Here is a 16,689-nt window from a genome sequence, read left to right as displayed (position 1 = left end):
TGTAGAATGTCACTGGTGTCTCTCAGCAAAAGGACAGTATGTATGCAGCCCATCATGAGGCTGTAAAATGAGAATAAATCTGAATAACTCAGAATAAACCAAAGACGTCACCAAAACAGTAGGTGTAATTGCCAGATTGTTAAACAATTTGGCAAAATACCCAATTTACACAATTTTCCTCTTAAGCCCAAAGGTACTCAATGAGCTAAAACCTGATTGATGTCCAAATTTTCAGCTGTTAGGTAATCTCAAGACTTGTTAATGTGGTTTGTATATCTATGAAAATGTACGAAAGTATGCTGAAAACCAGTAATCTCAAAACTGGAATTTTGTCTGTGCTACAGCCCATTTCTTAAAGATTATGCTGTCAAACAGTATCAAAATCACATTACTAAGTCCAGTGACACTGCAATTTATTACTGAATGTGAGTCATTGCCAAAGGTGAGAGAAAGACCTCTCAACTTTATCAGTGTGGCCCAAAGCAAAGACCACTTCTGTAGTCTCTGTTGCTTTGCAGTTAAGGAAAACAGAAGCAGCTGAGTCTATTATTCTTGTTTCATTTGATTTCATTTGTCTCCTTAAATGAATGTCAACAGTCTGCACTTTCTACCTACATTTGAAATATTGTTGTGTGACAAGGATATTCAATCTAACCAGTTTAAAGTTCTCACATGTCTGAGACTGACACATTACCATGAGAGACTGATAAAGAAAGTTAAAATGTCCAAGAAATGCTAATAGGATTTTATGGGTACCAGGAAGACTGCATCAGCATGAGACATTTTTTCGTCTTTCATCGTTTTTGGATTGATCGCTACAAGCTAGATAAGTTCACTGAAAATACAAGTCTCTTTCTCTCCTAGATGCTGAGCAGTAGATAATAAAAAAACATTTACATAGTGTATTAATCATTGCTAACTGACATTTAAAGGGGCAAGGGGAGTAAATGGGTACCTAGCTGCAAAATGTCAAACGCAAAAAGCATCCATTAACATTGCTGGAAAAGCTAGTGTAAGACATAAGGGAAGAGGTGATGGGCTGTGTGCTGCACATTTCTCCACACAGATCCACAAAAGGAGAGCATATATTTAAGAATAATGTAGGTTTATGTCTTTATTAAATGTTCCACATTGACTAAAGGACATGTTAACAATTAATTTACCAAAGTTAAACTAATAGCTCATGCAATGGTAACTTTGCAGAATCACTCAACAATTCACATTACTTTCAGTGAGTAAAACATGAAATTCTGCTTTGCCAATCCACTGTTTACAACTTATGCTTTGAATGCCATATTCAGTTAGTGGTCAACACAACAATTAAAATCCTACAAAACCTACTTGGAAGGCCTATAGAAAGCCAGATGAAAACCATCAGCAGCTGATGTAACTGCCATTTAGTGACTGAGTGATGTCAGTGCTTGTGTGCAATATTAAGCAATGAAAGATCATTCCACCCTCTCCCCCAGTGGTCATGAGGGAGCACTGGGGTTCATGTCGACTGCCTGGGGCCAGCGAGGGTGATGCCAGAAGATGGAAAGATGGGGAGGGGGCTGCTCTGTACTGAATTATGCATCTCTTAGACCAAACCTGTCATTGTCTGAAATATTGGTGCTATTATTCTTTCTGACAGAATAATGAAACAAAAAAGGATGCGGAACACTGCATTTTTAACGGGAGAACTGTAGCTCTCCATGCTGCCAAGGAAACCATGAGTGATATAAAGGAAGCTTAGTATGTGTGTATATGTATGTATATGTATGTGTGTGTGTGGGCGTGCGTATGCACTCGCCTGTGGCTCTGCCACATAGGATACTAATGTTTTGTTGCTGATACTACTTCATTGCTGAGGATTGGTCTGGATCTGAGACTCATGATATTCCCTCTGCTCTAATGACTATTGTTTTGCTCAGTTTAAGTTCGCTTTCTTAAGACGAGTTTTCAGAAATCTTTTATGTGAATTGTTACCCACTCAGGTGCATTATGTCATAGTCTCCATCCTATGGCAATGCAGTTCCCATGGCACCATGTGACTTTGTTTTTGTTTCATTTCAGTCTAAACATTGCCTTCTGTTTTGTATTTCTCTGCTATTCATTGTTATCACCAGTGTCTTGTTTCCTCCTAATCTAGCTGTGTATTTATACCCCGTGAATTCCTGCCTTGTTGGTCAGTCATTTTAAATCACCTACATGTATTTCTGTATTTTGTTGGTTTATTTTGTCTTGATTTTCACTATGTCTAGTTATGCTTTCTGTTATTGTTTTGTTTCTCTCTCCCTTGGCTACACAACAATGGATTGAAATATAGATTATGATTTTAGATTTGACCTTAATATACATCACTTATCTCCAGACATACATCCTGCCTTAGTTCGCTGTTTGTTATACATTGTTTTGAGTGTGTAGTGTCACTACTGTGCTACCAATTCCTAATGACCACTGTTTTATTAAGGTAGTCATGAGAAAAAAAAGAAGTTATTTTAACTCTTTGGAAACATCTGGTTTTATGCATGAAGGGCCCCTGACCTTTGTCCTAATAGATAATAATGATAGTTTTATTTAACAAACACAACAATCATTTCATAGTACCATATCATAGGCACCAATTGGCAGGAAGGTGATTTAAAGAGTTCATTAGAAAAAAAACAACTTTTGAATAGGAATCTGACACAACAACAACAAGAAGTCTATTTTTAAAAATAATTTGTCCCAAATTATAAGTGTGTCCCGAATTCTAAGTATCTATTGTAAATATGTGAGTTTATATAGACAATAGTTTGGATTTACAAATAAATGTTTCCTGAAACCATAGCAGAAAAACCACAGCATTCATTTTAACAGATGTTCAGATGTTATTAAACAAATAATATGATAATGTTCCACACAATTAGGAAAGATATAAATGCAATGCAAGAATCTCACTGAGTTCTGATCCCATCTCTCTCATATATGCTTCGGTTCTGTTTTGGACAAGATACAGAAGATGCAACAGAAGTCTTGTCCTACCCAGGCAGGATACACAAATCAAGTTGACAACTGACAAATCAGAAGCTTTTGCACAAAAAGTATTCTTATCAAACATTTTTCTCTGAGAATGATCATTTTTAACATAGAATTTTGGGGAATAGCAGGCAAAATAAAACAGGAGAACCTAAATCTCAGAAGGATAGGTGCTCATTTTTGCAGAGAACCAAGGATGCTTGAGATGTCAATCCGTATGGGAAAGGTTAGAACCTTCTTTATTTTTTCTGATCAGACCTCCATGGTGCTTAATAAGAATTTTGGATGATTGCTTTGTACCAAGTTATTCCAGTTCATATATATTTTTGTGATATCTTGCTTGTGCAACTTGCATGAGATGTTGGTCAGGTCTTTGCCATTCTAAAATACATAATTCTTCTGTTTGAGCTATTTGCTGTTGTTTATTCCTGTGTTTGGATGTTCAGTTTTGAATAACAGACAGCTTACCTACCCCACACCTTCATACTCCACCATACTTACTGGCATATTGGGTATGATAGGCTGCATAATTATTTTCCCCAGAGAGCAGTGGTTTCTTTTGTGGTAGTCACTTGTCACTAGAGCACAATTTTTGCTCTTTTGTATGGTTAGCTCATTTACACAAATGTTATCCAGTGCAATAAATACCTGCATAACCATAGTTATCTCTCCAGGGTCCTTTGGCCCTTGTTTAAGGAACGTTTTATAATTTTCCTCATTTATTTCTTCCACTTGTAAACTTATAAACTGATTGGGTCTTTCTAGTTTTGTAAGCTTCAAGAAATGATCATGGTAATAGCTTTTGATCAGGCTACACTGCAAAAATAAATTTTGCTGTGAAACGAAGGTAATCAAAATTGCCCTTTTTGCATGGCAGGGCGAGCCAAACCCATACTTAAATGGATTGTATTTCAACTGATTCCAAATGCTTTTCAAGAGACCATCCTAGAGGTTCACATACCTTTTGCCTGTTTAACCTTTAAACACTCTGCTAAATGAAGGGGAAATCAACGTAATTCCGAAGGGTCCACAAACCTTTTCATACAACATCACATGCTCATTAGAGTGTCAAGTTTCACAACCAAAGAACATTCTATAGTTGCACACACACCAGAGTAGGTGCTGGACTAGTACAAATATACAAATAAGCCTGCACACTATATCATGCTCACACACTGTGTTTTATTAAGATACCATTCCAATACCAATGGACTCTTCATTACTCTACCAACCATCCATGAGTCTTGCTGACCACACCCAGTGAATGACTGAGAGCTATTCTGAAAGTAAGTGCTAAACAGAAATAGTTTCCAATTTGCTTTGAAGTATGTATATATGTCAAACTATAGCTTTTCTGACACTAAGGTTTTCATCTCTGATTACTCATATGTGCTCAGTCCTGGCTTTGTTATAGAACACACATATAGCCCATAATTGCACTTTCACTCACTCCACATGTTTGACAGTACTTCAGGTGCATGATAATACACAGCTCCCCTCCATCTGGAGTCCACGAGGCAGACACTTAGTGAGAGAACCGATGACGGGATTAGCTGACTGTCTCTCACCCACTCTTTCTCTCATAAAAATGGATAGAGACAATACATTTGTATTGACTGAAATAAGGTAAGGTTAACCATTATTAAAATAACCAAAGATAGCAGTATTGCATGAGGAAAAGTAGAAAAGAAATGGTTATGGAGAAACAATTTCAGTGAATTTATAGATATGTGCCTTTCACTCTTTCCCATTCAGCCTTAGATCAAATATCGTTAATAGCAGAAAATGTCAAAACAGGTCTTTATGCTTGTATTCTAGATATCTATTACCTCAGCTGCAAATCCAATTAAATTACTGAACCATGTCCCTCCTGCTGTCTCTCCGTTCCTGGCCAAGCCTCCATCTTGGATCCAGAGGACACAGTGTCTGTGTTTCCTAAATCTATTTCTGTCCCTATTGATCTTTTGTTCAGATGTGTTGTTTGTGTTCCTTTGGGAAAAAAAAACAAACCTCACAATAGTCTAGATACCTTAGTCTCGATATGAATGTCACCTTAGCTCATTAAACCTGACATCTACCATAAAATCCCTGGAGCAAGTGTATTACAAAACAATACCCTGATGCACACCAATGTATTTGGGTGCTGAATCCCCCAGTCTGTTCCTCAAATAGTTTAAGAGTTCAGGCAGTTTCTCATATAAAGGTTAAGAGTGTGTGTGAACATAAAATTGTTTTCAAGGGAGCATGGTTTTTGAAAATATTTCAGGGTTTGTCACTCCCGATATTATGATGATAAAATAAATCTACCTAAAAACAATGCATTTAAGTATATCTGTGTCATGCAAATTTAGGATGGAATAAAATAATTTTTAAATGCAATATAAAAATGCATTTTACAGAGTGGACAATAGCGTTATTCACACATTAAAGTTGAACGCTATAAACACCTCTGAGATTAGCTGTACAACTTTCCTCATACTCAAAGGCAAGCATCTTTTAATTTCTCAAAGCCAAGCATCTTTTTAATCTCTTAATTCATATCATGTCTTCATTTCACACGATAGGAGTGTTATCTGTCATGATGGCCAGAGAAGGCCTTGCAAGCAGTCCGCCTGTCCAGGCCATACACTCGTAAAAGATGTTTGAGAGGAGGATCTGAAATACCCACAGGAGTATATGAAAACAGTAGTAGTCTTCGGTTTGGACTCAACGAGATCCCTAGGGAGTCAAATCCTTCTGAGAACATTGGCAGCAAGCTTTGGAAGACAAAGCTGCTCCATTTTAGCAGGATCTGTAGGGACTTGAGCACAGCATACTGTGTACTGGGCTGAATGACAGGAGTGGGTCACAGGGATGGTATGTAATCCCTCAATCCAACTTCTATCCGCTACTACCACAAGATGAGTATTAAACTCCTTACAGCTGCTATGATCCAACACTGATAGACAGTCTAGAAGTGCTTGGGTTGTCATCAAGGAGCAAAGCTGCCTAAAGATGCTGGCTAACTAGAACATAAAGTCCATTGTTGAGCTATGGCTTATCTGAAGGTTTCTTTTCCTGCTCTTAGTCTACATAAGTATCCTCTATGGTCTCCTAACTGGGTTTTTTAAAAAATCTTTTAGCAGTAAATCAATAGAACCCAAGATTTCCACAAATATGACAGTTGTGCAGCTGCCTGGTCCTGACCTTATGTAACACCCCATTCTTGAAGCACACCTTTGCTTCCATGATGTCTCGTAAGCATCAGTTAGTTCCCTTATGAAAAGCAGAATGACACTTCAAACATAGAAAAGCAGGTAAGGTGAGAGGGGTGAATCTCCAGGGAGTGTTTCTGAGGACAGGTCACTGACATCTGACACTGCTGTCATTATTTTCTAGTAATTAGGAATCGCTGTGGTCTAGTGTGCATGCTGATGAGTAAATGCTTTGTGAAGCATCTTATTCACCGTCGACAGTCTCTGGCCTATAAATATTAATACTGTAGAGAGGCCTTCAGCTTCAGCATGCACCCAGCATGCTTTTCAACTTTTCAAATATAAGACATAAAACTGGCAGCTAGTTGCTAAGTTACCACAGAGCACCTTCTTTCTTGGAAATGTTAAATCCAGGAGCTCAAATGAATGCAGAGAGAAGGTTTATAAGCCAGTGTATGACATTGTTTTAACCTGCTTCTAAACAGTGTTTCTAACCTGTTTATTTGAAATGGGGGATTTTGAGTGGTTGAATAAAACAACATGGACATGCACTTTTTTATTGCACAACCAACCCAAGACATGAAACTAACTGTTGTTTTAATGGAGGTGACTTGATCACCCTAAATTATGATTAGCATTATGCAACCTAAAGAATGTGATTGTAATTTTAAATTGTCATTTTAAATGAAAGAGGCTCCTACCAAATTCCCTTGGCACAGAGATGGAGTACACACAGCTGTGTCCTGTGGTGTAGTTCCTGGGGAAATTTGGGGACAGAACAGTTCCTTCAGACCCTGTGGAGCGACTCCCACAAGGTGCTGCTCAGACAAAGAAACACACACACACACACACACACACACACACACACACACACACACACACATACACAAAACTTAACACAGGGCTGTATGCATACAGCACATCACCTGTTCAATACATGTTCTGTATTTTTCTCTGGATTTGATAAATGTTTTTAAATCCACTGGACAAGTGTACAGTTCTCGTCCATTTCCACCTGACTTTTTAAAAAAGATTTTACCACCTTGCTTCAAAAATTTCTGCTTGTAAAGCCTAGGAGAGGGCTATTTTTTCAGAGCAACTATTTTAGTGATGTCTTTGAGGAAATTAAAAGTTTATCAAAGGTTTATCAAAAATAAAATTGCTTCCAACAGCTTTAATGATTACTAAATTCATCTTCTGGGTCTTATACATTATGTGCCCAAATATTCCCACATGGGACAACTGTTCAGCCTTCATAGCACATTTTTCAAAACACCCTGGACTCTCCACCTTTGACATTCTCTTCACTGATGTTTAGGGGGGCTCTGACCCACTTATGTTTAGGGGATTAGGTGGGTCTGACCCCTCCAAACATCAGTGCAGTGGTAGTTCAGTGGTTCAAATCCCACCACCACTGCCAAGTTGCCACTGTTGGGCCTCTGAGCAAGGCCCTTAACCCTCAATTGCTCAAGTTGTATTTAGTTATAATAGTAAGTTGCTTTGGATAAAAGCATCAGCTAAATGCTGTAAATGTAAATGTAAATGACCCTTCTAATTGAGACTTGCCTCCCCCCCCCCAAAAAAAGGAGATAAAAAACAAGTGGGGGGGGTGGGGGTGATATAAATCATGCTCTCACTGATGTGTACCTTGACAGCTTGGCAGAGCTCTGTTCCAGCCAGGCCTGCCATCGTCTCCCATGATGCAGGTGAGGGTGGAGTAGCCCTGGAGCACATAGCCTGCCTCACAGTAGAACGTGACAGTGGAGCCCAGTTTGTAATCACTGCCTAGTCTTGTGCTGTTCATGACATTGCCTGGATCAAAGCAGGACTCCCTCAGCTTGGCTTCATAGGAAAGACAACAGCACAAAAAGCAATGTTGATTTAAACAGCATTAAACAGTTATTCTGTTAAAGTTTAGCATCTTTTTGTTTATCTGTTCATATTATTGTATGCATTCTAATCTGATTTAATTGTTTGTTATTGGTGTTTTTTTATTGTTGTACTTCAATTTCTATATTCTATCCTTTGTATCCTCAGTAACCTGTTTTTTTTAAAGCACTATATCAATAATACATACTCTATAGTATTACCAATAAATATGAGCTTCATAATAGGCGACATTACACTGTGTCAACTATCAATGTTGCTTGTTCTATTTTTTTATCCAACAATAAATTTGCACCCTTTTTTCATCAGGCTCTGCTGTGAACTTTTCCAAACAAAACTTTGAATTATCCATCAGTAAGTTCTATAACCATATTAATTAACTTGTAGTGATAAAGAAATATGTAATATGAGGTATATCCTACCATGTCTGTAACGTGACTAACCAAAGCCTTTTAAATCATTGATAAATGTCAGCACTTTTCAAAGGCATACCTTTGTACTCAAGGTGAAAGCCTGTGTAGCTGACAGAGCCGTCACTTCGGAAGGCCAAGTGCATAGTGTTGGAGCTGCTCTCGATACGCTCAGGAAGTTTACTGTCCTGGAAGCTGCCGATCAGAGGACTGTTGCTGTCTGGCCCATCGTAGATGTACAGGAAGTCATAGTTGGGCTCAATACTGAAGCTGGATAGATGAAAATGGAAGATAAGAGAAGATCAAAGAGCAGACTATAATATCCATCCACTTGCTGTGATCAAAGGATGGCAGGAGGTGCCCTGACCCAAGACCACAGCACAAGGCTTGAGATGCTGCTTTCAAAGCATGTGGTAGTGGGCAAAGGCAGCAAGCATTGATATTTGGTGTTGCCTGATTAAGAATGGTATAAATATCTGAATGTCATACACAAAACTTGGGCTACGGTTACATTCTTTTTTCATCAGACATACCTTAGATGACTTTGACGAATTTTAATGTGTTGCCCTCAGAGGATTGGAGTAGTATTCTTAGAAGATCTACATTCTTTTTAGCTGTGCTTTAGAAACATTAGACCTAAAGCCCTGTTCATCTTCTTAAAGCCTCTCTAGGTGTGGGCTGTAAAAGCAAATCTATAAATACCCAAGAGTGACATACGAACAGTGCATTCCCACACATCCTCTCTGAACAAGAAAAAAAAGCTCTCAACCAGAATAGGTGCTATCTAAAGCTTTTCTGTGCTCTTGGGTCTCCAAGACAAAGATAAACATTTGCACCTTTTCATCTTCAATAAGGTGTGACGTTAAGGACTCTCCTATCAGCAGAGTCATTTGCATGAGATGGATTGTGACTGCATCAGATTTACTCTCTATTCTCTCCATTATGTTGTTAGAGAATACTAAGATTGCTTGACACACTTCACTGCCTTAGAATGTATTGCTCAGGGCTCACCGTGAGATAATAAAAATACAAACATGTGAATTTGGGCAAATGTTCTTAACACTACATTAAAAAAGTAATTAATTTTTGATAACCAGATGTATTGGAAGTTTTTTTCTCACCTTTTCCTAGTCACTGGAGCTGTCAATCAGCAAACAATTAGCTTTGTGGTAATTGGCTTGGATGCAAGCTCAGATAATAATTCTAAATTGAGACAACTTGGAGATAACACATTTGCAGTGTTGCAAATATTGGGGGTCATTTTTATTTAGCATTGTTTTCTCTTTTTACTGTTGACATATTTCATATAGTGGTCTTTTTTTAAGGAACATGATGTCAGTAATGGACTGTGTAATGAAAGTGCCTGAGATGGAACTGATTGAGAGTCATTCATTAAAAACCTGTTTGAAATGCTGCCTTACTGGCAGAAGTCCAATGTAGTTATTTACTCCTAGAGGAGGAAATTGAAATGTGAACGATGCTAGCTCACATTTAATACCAACTCGGGGTAATGATGCTACCTAAGCTGTGTTTCAGAGTCTGGCTTGTATCTAGTACATTCTCAAATTATTACCTTGTAAGTTTTGAGGAACACAAATCCAGGCAAAGCAGAATATGTATTACATCAGCATGTGATATGTGTATTCACCGATGTACTTGGAAATTTAATCAATATTGTATCTAACTTAACCTCCTCTATTAGCGGACATTTTTTTTATGTGGCTGGTCTAGTTTAAGTGGGCTAGATAACATTAACACGTGTGAGAAGGTATTAACACCTGGGGGGCTATCCTCTTCTTCACATATGTGATGGTCCAACAGGACTCCAGTGTAACCTTACATCAGCCTTGTCTAGTAAGAGAATCCCTGCAGTGCTGCAATCTTCACTTTGCAAAGGTTAAATGAATAATGGACACAATTTGGAACATTATTTGACTGCAAAGCACATATATTAACATTAATATATTATTATTTGGTCACATCATTCAAAGTTGAGACACCAGGCTACTTTAAATGGAACCTGAGGAAGGTGGACAACCCCCCTCCAAAAAAAAACAAAAAAACCCTAACAAAAAATAAATAAAAAACAAAAAACCGCCCAAGAATATTGGTTTCATTACCAGCAAAATGAGCACAAAATTCCAGCTGGGCCCATTATCTGCCTTGGACATGAAACACACTTTAATTTACACAGTGATAGCATTTGCTGTTACATAATTACAGATCTATGGTGATGGGAAAAGGGGAAACAGTTGCTTTTTGCATCAAACCCATCATTCTATCATTTTATTAACTAAATTAATGAACTAATGATCTTTAAAGGGGATATTTAAATGGTTTGTAACAAGGTACGGTAAATAGCTTTTCAACACTGCTGACTCTATTTGGAATAAGAATAAACCAATAGTTATTAAACTTGAATGTAATATGAATAATAAAAGTATTAAAATAGCCAGAAAAGAATCTAAAAATATATGTAAATAAATATGAATGTGCTAACAAGAAGCTCATTACCTAATGAATGCCAGTGAAAGGACGTAGTCAGGGTTGACGGCTATGAGCCAATCACAGTCCTTGCTGTGAGGGTATGGGTGAGGATAGTTGGGTGAGAGGATAAAGCCAGATGAGCCAGTCAGATTCCCTCCACATGGAGCTGTGGAAAACACATAGGAGTCATATCAATACCATATGGACTCATGTACCTCGTGCATGGTCCCATTCATTAATGCACACAGCTGGAGCAGCTGTGCATGCCAGGAGTCTGGCTCAGGAGAAGTGTAGTAGAAGTGTTCAGAGTTGTGGAAATAAATCTTGCCTGAAATACTAAATCGATACAGCTCTCATATCTCATATAAAGAGAGAGATATAGGGGATGGGTTAAGAAGTAGAGAGCAAGAGAAGAGAGGGGGAGAGGGGTAAGAAAGAGAAGAAGAGAGAGAGAGGGCTATGGATGGAAGCAGAGTCAGAGGGTGCTATATGGATAGAGGATAATTAGCTGAGAGCACATGAAAGGAAGTGGCAAAATGTGGCTCCTCCACATTTTGCTGGTTGCTACTGAAGTATCTTTGAAAATAGGAAGGCATTCCAAATCTTATAATTTGATATTCATTAATTTTAGCACACTTTAATATAGTCAGGATGATGACGGTTATCTGAATGACTCTTTGGCTTGAGAGTGGCTTGGCTTTCACAACTCTTGAGAATCTTTTGACAAAGATGCAAATTACTATACTAGAGGATACCCATGCAGTATAGACACTTGAAACAAAATGTAATTTTCAGCTAAATGTAATATATATAGCTTGAAGAAACACATTAAGTCTTTAATTCGACTAAATATTCTTTCCTGAAAACATCTTAAATTAAAAACTATCTATGCGAATGCTGTTTTTAGCTGTTATATATACCCAGGTTAGTAGTATGTGCAAGAAGCACTCACCTATACAGACAGGTGGGCTGGGTTGCCAATAGTAACGGTTTTCCACTTGTATACAGGTGATCTTCATCTCACCCTGGAGCTCATATCCTGGGTCGCACTGAAAGGTCACAGTATCACCAGGTTCCCTTCCATCTCCATTCCGGCTGCCGTTCATAGGCACTCCCGGGTCTCTGCAGGCAGTGGCTACCGAGCCTAACAAGTACAAACACAGCCAATTAACATCAAGTTGCCTCACTCCGACAAGATCGGGCAATATGCACTGTCAGTCAAAATAAACCTACAGACACCACCAGAACCGAAACTGTCAATTATGGTGCAGAAACACTCTGATGGTGTCAGCCAGTTTAAGGGGATGAAGCCTGCTAATAGTATATCAGTACAGCTGAATTAAACACTAACCAAGGCCAGTGTTATTAAACCTGTCAATCAAAAGGCAACACTTGAGAACTATGGGAATGATGGGACTCACTGGAGAACTCAATGGCAAAGCCAGACTTGCTGATGTAAAAGTCGGTCTCAAACTGGATGCTGACCAGGTTGAGGGTGCTGTGGATGCCCTCTGGCAGCAGAGAGCCGCTGACCTCCCTCAGAGACATCTCATTCTCAGGAGGGCCATCCCACACCTTCAAGATGTCATGGGAGGCCTCTGTATCAAAGGCTAGAAACTGCAAGCTGTTAAAAAGTTCAATGATTAGACAAGGACTTAGTAGGAATTATATGAAATGACCATTGGCTCCACAATTAAATTTGTGCAGTACTAAGTTTTGTTCTGAACTGTAAACACATACTATCTACACCATATAGTAATTTGCAGTCAAATGGCTTAATATCAAGTGTCAAGTATTTAAATAGTTCATATTACCACTAGAGATATGCTGCATCACACCAGAACTTCCTTTCTCTTTTGTTTCAAAGCTACATGCTACTTAGGATTTCAGTTAAAAAAAAGAAAAAAACCCAGATAGAAATTCTGTCCATTGTCCAGACATGAAAGAGAAGCACTTTCCCATTATTTTATCAACAACATTTACCCTGGGCACAGTCATTGCATGATATAGTTGCAGAGTCTGCCTATGTATCAACTCTTTATTATAAAACTTTTCTGAAAGTGATATCAGTGGACAGATGAAAAAGTAATAAATGAATATTTGATTTCAGAAAGACATTTGCTGCCATGAGAGTTGAAAAAGGACGAATGATTTCGCCTTCAAGCTTGTAATGCTTTTGACTTTGTACAGCTGTAATGATTGAATCTATAAGAATTATTTTAGTTCTTGTAATGACTTCAACCAGTCAGGCATCAGTGCTGCCACACAAGTGGAAAGCAGAGCTTTGTGTTATACATCAGCTGCCTCCCCCATATAGATGAGATATTGATATTCATCTTTGCCCTATAAATGGCATATAAATAGTTAAATAGCTCTTGTCTCAGGCTGCAGCCATATATGCATTTCTGACTGTACTGGGGTTGGTAGGGTATTGACTTGGGAGTGGTGGGGAGTGGTGAAGTATGCTTCTTCATGTGTGAGAGAATGCTGATTTGCACCTGACAATGTTCCCTGAGTCCACCTCAATGACCCATGTGCATCGCAGGTTGTTGTCATAAGGGAACGGGTAACCGGGTGACAGGATGCGCCCAGATGACTCCCCCTTAAAACGTCCACCACATTCAGCTAGGCAAGGAGAAATGGAGAGGGAGGGGGAAAGAAGATTGACAGAAATAAAGAGAAAGAAACAAAAAGCACAGAGGTTTACAAGAAGAAAGTTTGAGATAAGGCATAAAATCAAACATATTTTTAAAGTCTCTCCCATTCTGAAACTGTGCTCAACACTGCTCAAGTAATTAGAGGTGGCTGGAAAACAAATAACACAATTGAAAAGGCAGAATCTGAGGCAGCATGAATCATCCACTTTAATCAATACAGCTCCATGAGAGTACCTGCAGACCTCAGTCAGCACTGTGGGCAGATGTCCACCCTCTCTTGCCCTCTCTTTTTCTCAGCAATCCACTGGCGAACTTTTAGCAGGGCCATGTGATTGGACTTCTCTGGACATTTGCAATCAGTCAGTAAACAAACGAAGCACAGACCCATGTTGATGCCTCCTGATAGAATTTGGAGACACCACCACAACTTTCCTTGCCCTGCCATTACTGTGGAGCGTTCACAAGGAGTTTAATAGAAACTTCAATCTTTCCAACACACCCTTTTATTTCTTCTCCTTGTTCTCTTTCTCCCTTCCACTTTTTGTGCATGATTCTAGGTGTGGGCCCTTCAGGAGGTAGGCATCATTTATTAATGAGATCACATCAGAATTTTCTTTCAGTAAGACTCATTTGCATAATATATCTACATGACAAACAATGGACACGCAGTTCATTGAAGCCTGAATAACAGGGTTCAGATCGCAACTTGATTAATTTGAACATTAGAGCAGTTTTTAGACACCCAGTCCTGAGCAGCCTCCCTCTAAACCAACACCCAGCCATGCTCATTGCTCATCACAGCAGCTGCTTAATCACGTCAGCCACTGCTCACGAGTACTCAATCAACTCTGATTGGCCACTCAGAGGTGTTGGAAATCTACACAATAGGCTGGAGAGCTGATGGAGATCTCAGTTTGAGTCTTCGGCTATTTTGATTTCTCAAATCAATTATCACAGCATGACAGGTGGAGTTGTGTAAGGGTGTAGATGCAGACTGGATCTGTGACCATAGATCTAGTGTAATCTAACTCCTTAACCTACTTTGCTCCTCTCAAGAAATGGTCTAGTGTGCCATGTTTGTGCCATGTTTTTATGTTACTTCCTTTGAGAAAAAAAGGGATTTAAAGCCATTTCCATTGTTGCATTCACACCTCATACCAGTTGAATAAAAAAAAGATTAAATATTTTATCTGCAATAAAAAAAAAGTAGGGTGCTGTTTTCGCACTGCTTAGCAAAAGGTCACACCAAATGACCCACATATTTCTAAAGTCTAAGGAAATAAAATTCACCCCACATTATTAAGCATCTATTATTAATGCTGGTAGATACATCTAAAAAATATTAGCCTGAAAACTTCAAGGTTGGTTGAGCGCACTATTTCTTTTGAGGCAGGAATACAGTACTAAATTTACATTAGTAAGAATACCCATTACTGGTACTGTCCCATTTTCATAAGAACATGATGTGGGCCTGAAAAAATTGTGTGTGTGTGTGTGTGTGCTGTCATCAGTTACATCTACGCCCAGGGAGGAGTTTCGGACGAGAGCTTTGCGGCTAATTGTTCCTCATTAAAACCAAATCTAACACTAAGCAAATCTGATCTTGGGTCAGTAGGCATACCAATATCAGGCTCTTCAGAGGCCAATTTCTACTAATTACTATCCATCAGGAAAAGGATTATTAGTTACTGCTCATGGCCCTGTCTCAAACCAAGTGTGTCTGGTGCAGTGAGGAATAACCTCCATAGTCACTCTCAGTATAAGCACCTACATCACATTCAGACAGCAGTTTAAAATCTGAAACGTTTAACACTGAGAAGAGTATTGAACCCTTATGTCCAAATGTGTCCATAATGGCTAAATCCACAAACACTGCCAATTTATATACACCTAGGACATGCACATCATTACAACTTTATTTTAAAGTTCTATAAAGATATCATGCAGAATAAAACCCTTGGGAGCTGCAGTGTGGTGCTTCTTTTGTAGCATACCAGTGGAAGAGTTTTGCAGCTCAATACAGAAATGGGGAGGGGCTTCTACTGCAGTGTTGTAAATTAAAATAACAGGGTGGGATAAACCAGTGCTCTTGGTTACTGTAATTGGAGGGATGTACTTTCTGATAGCCAATGGGGAGAATGTGAATTTTTACAAAATTTGAGGATACACTCCCTACCTGCTCAGTATGTTAAGTAGAGACATTAATAATGGAGGATCCATTTTTACATTTCTCCTCACTGTGCCACCAGATCTGGGCCAAGTTAATTTCACTTTTCATCAATTTTCAACTTAGTCCTACATAACACTAGACAACAAAATTCAAAGTTTTAAATCTAAAAAATTTTAAATCTAAAATAGATGAACCTGATATAACTTCAAATCTGTTTTTAGAATTTTCCTATCACGCATGGTTTTTAAGTGACAGGGTGGGTTACATTAAAGAGGAACTCCACCGATTTAGTAAAATTTCTTCATCTTTCAGTGGTTTAGATGGAAAGAAAGTCAGTAAAAGTGCACCTAGGTGCAGTCCTCATATATTCAAGTCTTTGAGTTTAGGAACACTAGCAGCTGAGATGCTGAAGGCGGTGGCGTCCGTTCCTCCTAGTGGTGCCGCTGGACACTACCCATCTGCAAGGTGGTGCTGAGCCGAATACGGACCCGACGTCGGGCTGTGATGAGAAGACGGGTGGTCAACTTTTGTTGCAACCCAAGGATCAAACCTTCAAAATGCCAAATCCAAAATCACTGTCGAATGGGAGGTCGTCCTCCGGCGGCGATGCATGTTGGCCCTGCCCAACCAGTGTGAGAAATATGCGAGGATTACAGATTCAAGGGTGAAGTCGGCCAAAGAAGCTAGCCCACCTGAAATCTAAACCGAAGTCAATCTGAATCACTATACTCAACATCGGAACACTAACTGGATGCAGCTGCAAACTCGCCGAAATACTCAAATGGTGTCGTGTGGATATTGCCTGCCTGCAGGAAACACAATGGAAAGGACACAAGTTGTGCAACATCGGTGATGGTTTTAAACTGATCTACTATGGCATGACG

General features: G+C 39.0%; 1 protein-coding gene across 8 annotated transcripts in view; it reads right to left on the bottom strand.

Moving 5' to 3' along the window:
* Positions 1-16,689, bottom strand: part of csmd3b (CUB and Sushi multiple domains 3b) — a 313,453-nt gene that overhangs the window by 79,737 nt on the left and 217,027 nt on the right. For all 8 annotated transcript variants that reach the window (XM_027011676.3, XM_081700305.1, XM_081700321.1 and 5 more), the window contains 7 exons: positions 13,477-13,603; positions 12,400-12,602; positions 11,931-12,122; positions 11,006-11,144; positions 8,574-8,761; positions 7,842-8,036; positions 6,896-7,012 (listed from right to left, as the gene is read on the bottom strand). In XM_027011676.3, coding sequence (XP_026867477.2) covers positions 6,896-7,012; positions 7,842-8,036; positions 8,574-8,761; positions 11,006-11,144; positions 11,931-12,122; positions 12,400-12,602; positions 13,477-13,603 — 1,161 coding nt within the window. The remainder of the gene's footprint in view (positions 1-6,895; positions 7,013-7,841; positions 8,037-8,573; positions 8,762-11,005; positions 11,145-11,930; positions 12,123-12,399; positions 12,603-13,476; positions 13,604-16,689) is intronic.

The sequence above is a fragment of the Electrophorus electricus genome, chromosome 2 (genome assembly GCF_041902795.1).
Source record: "Electrophorus electricus isolate QZ-2024a chromosome 2, ASM4190279v1, whole genome shotgun sequence".
In the NCBI taxonomy this organism is placed as follows: domain Eukaryota; kingdom Metazoa; phylum Chordata; class Actinopteri; order Gymnotiformes; family Gymnotidae; genus Electrophorus; species Electrophorus electricus.
The sequence above is the reverse complement of the archived record's forward strand: the minus strand, read 5'-3'. Positions and strand labels throughout refer to the sequence as shown.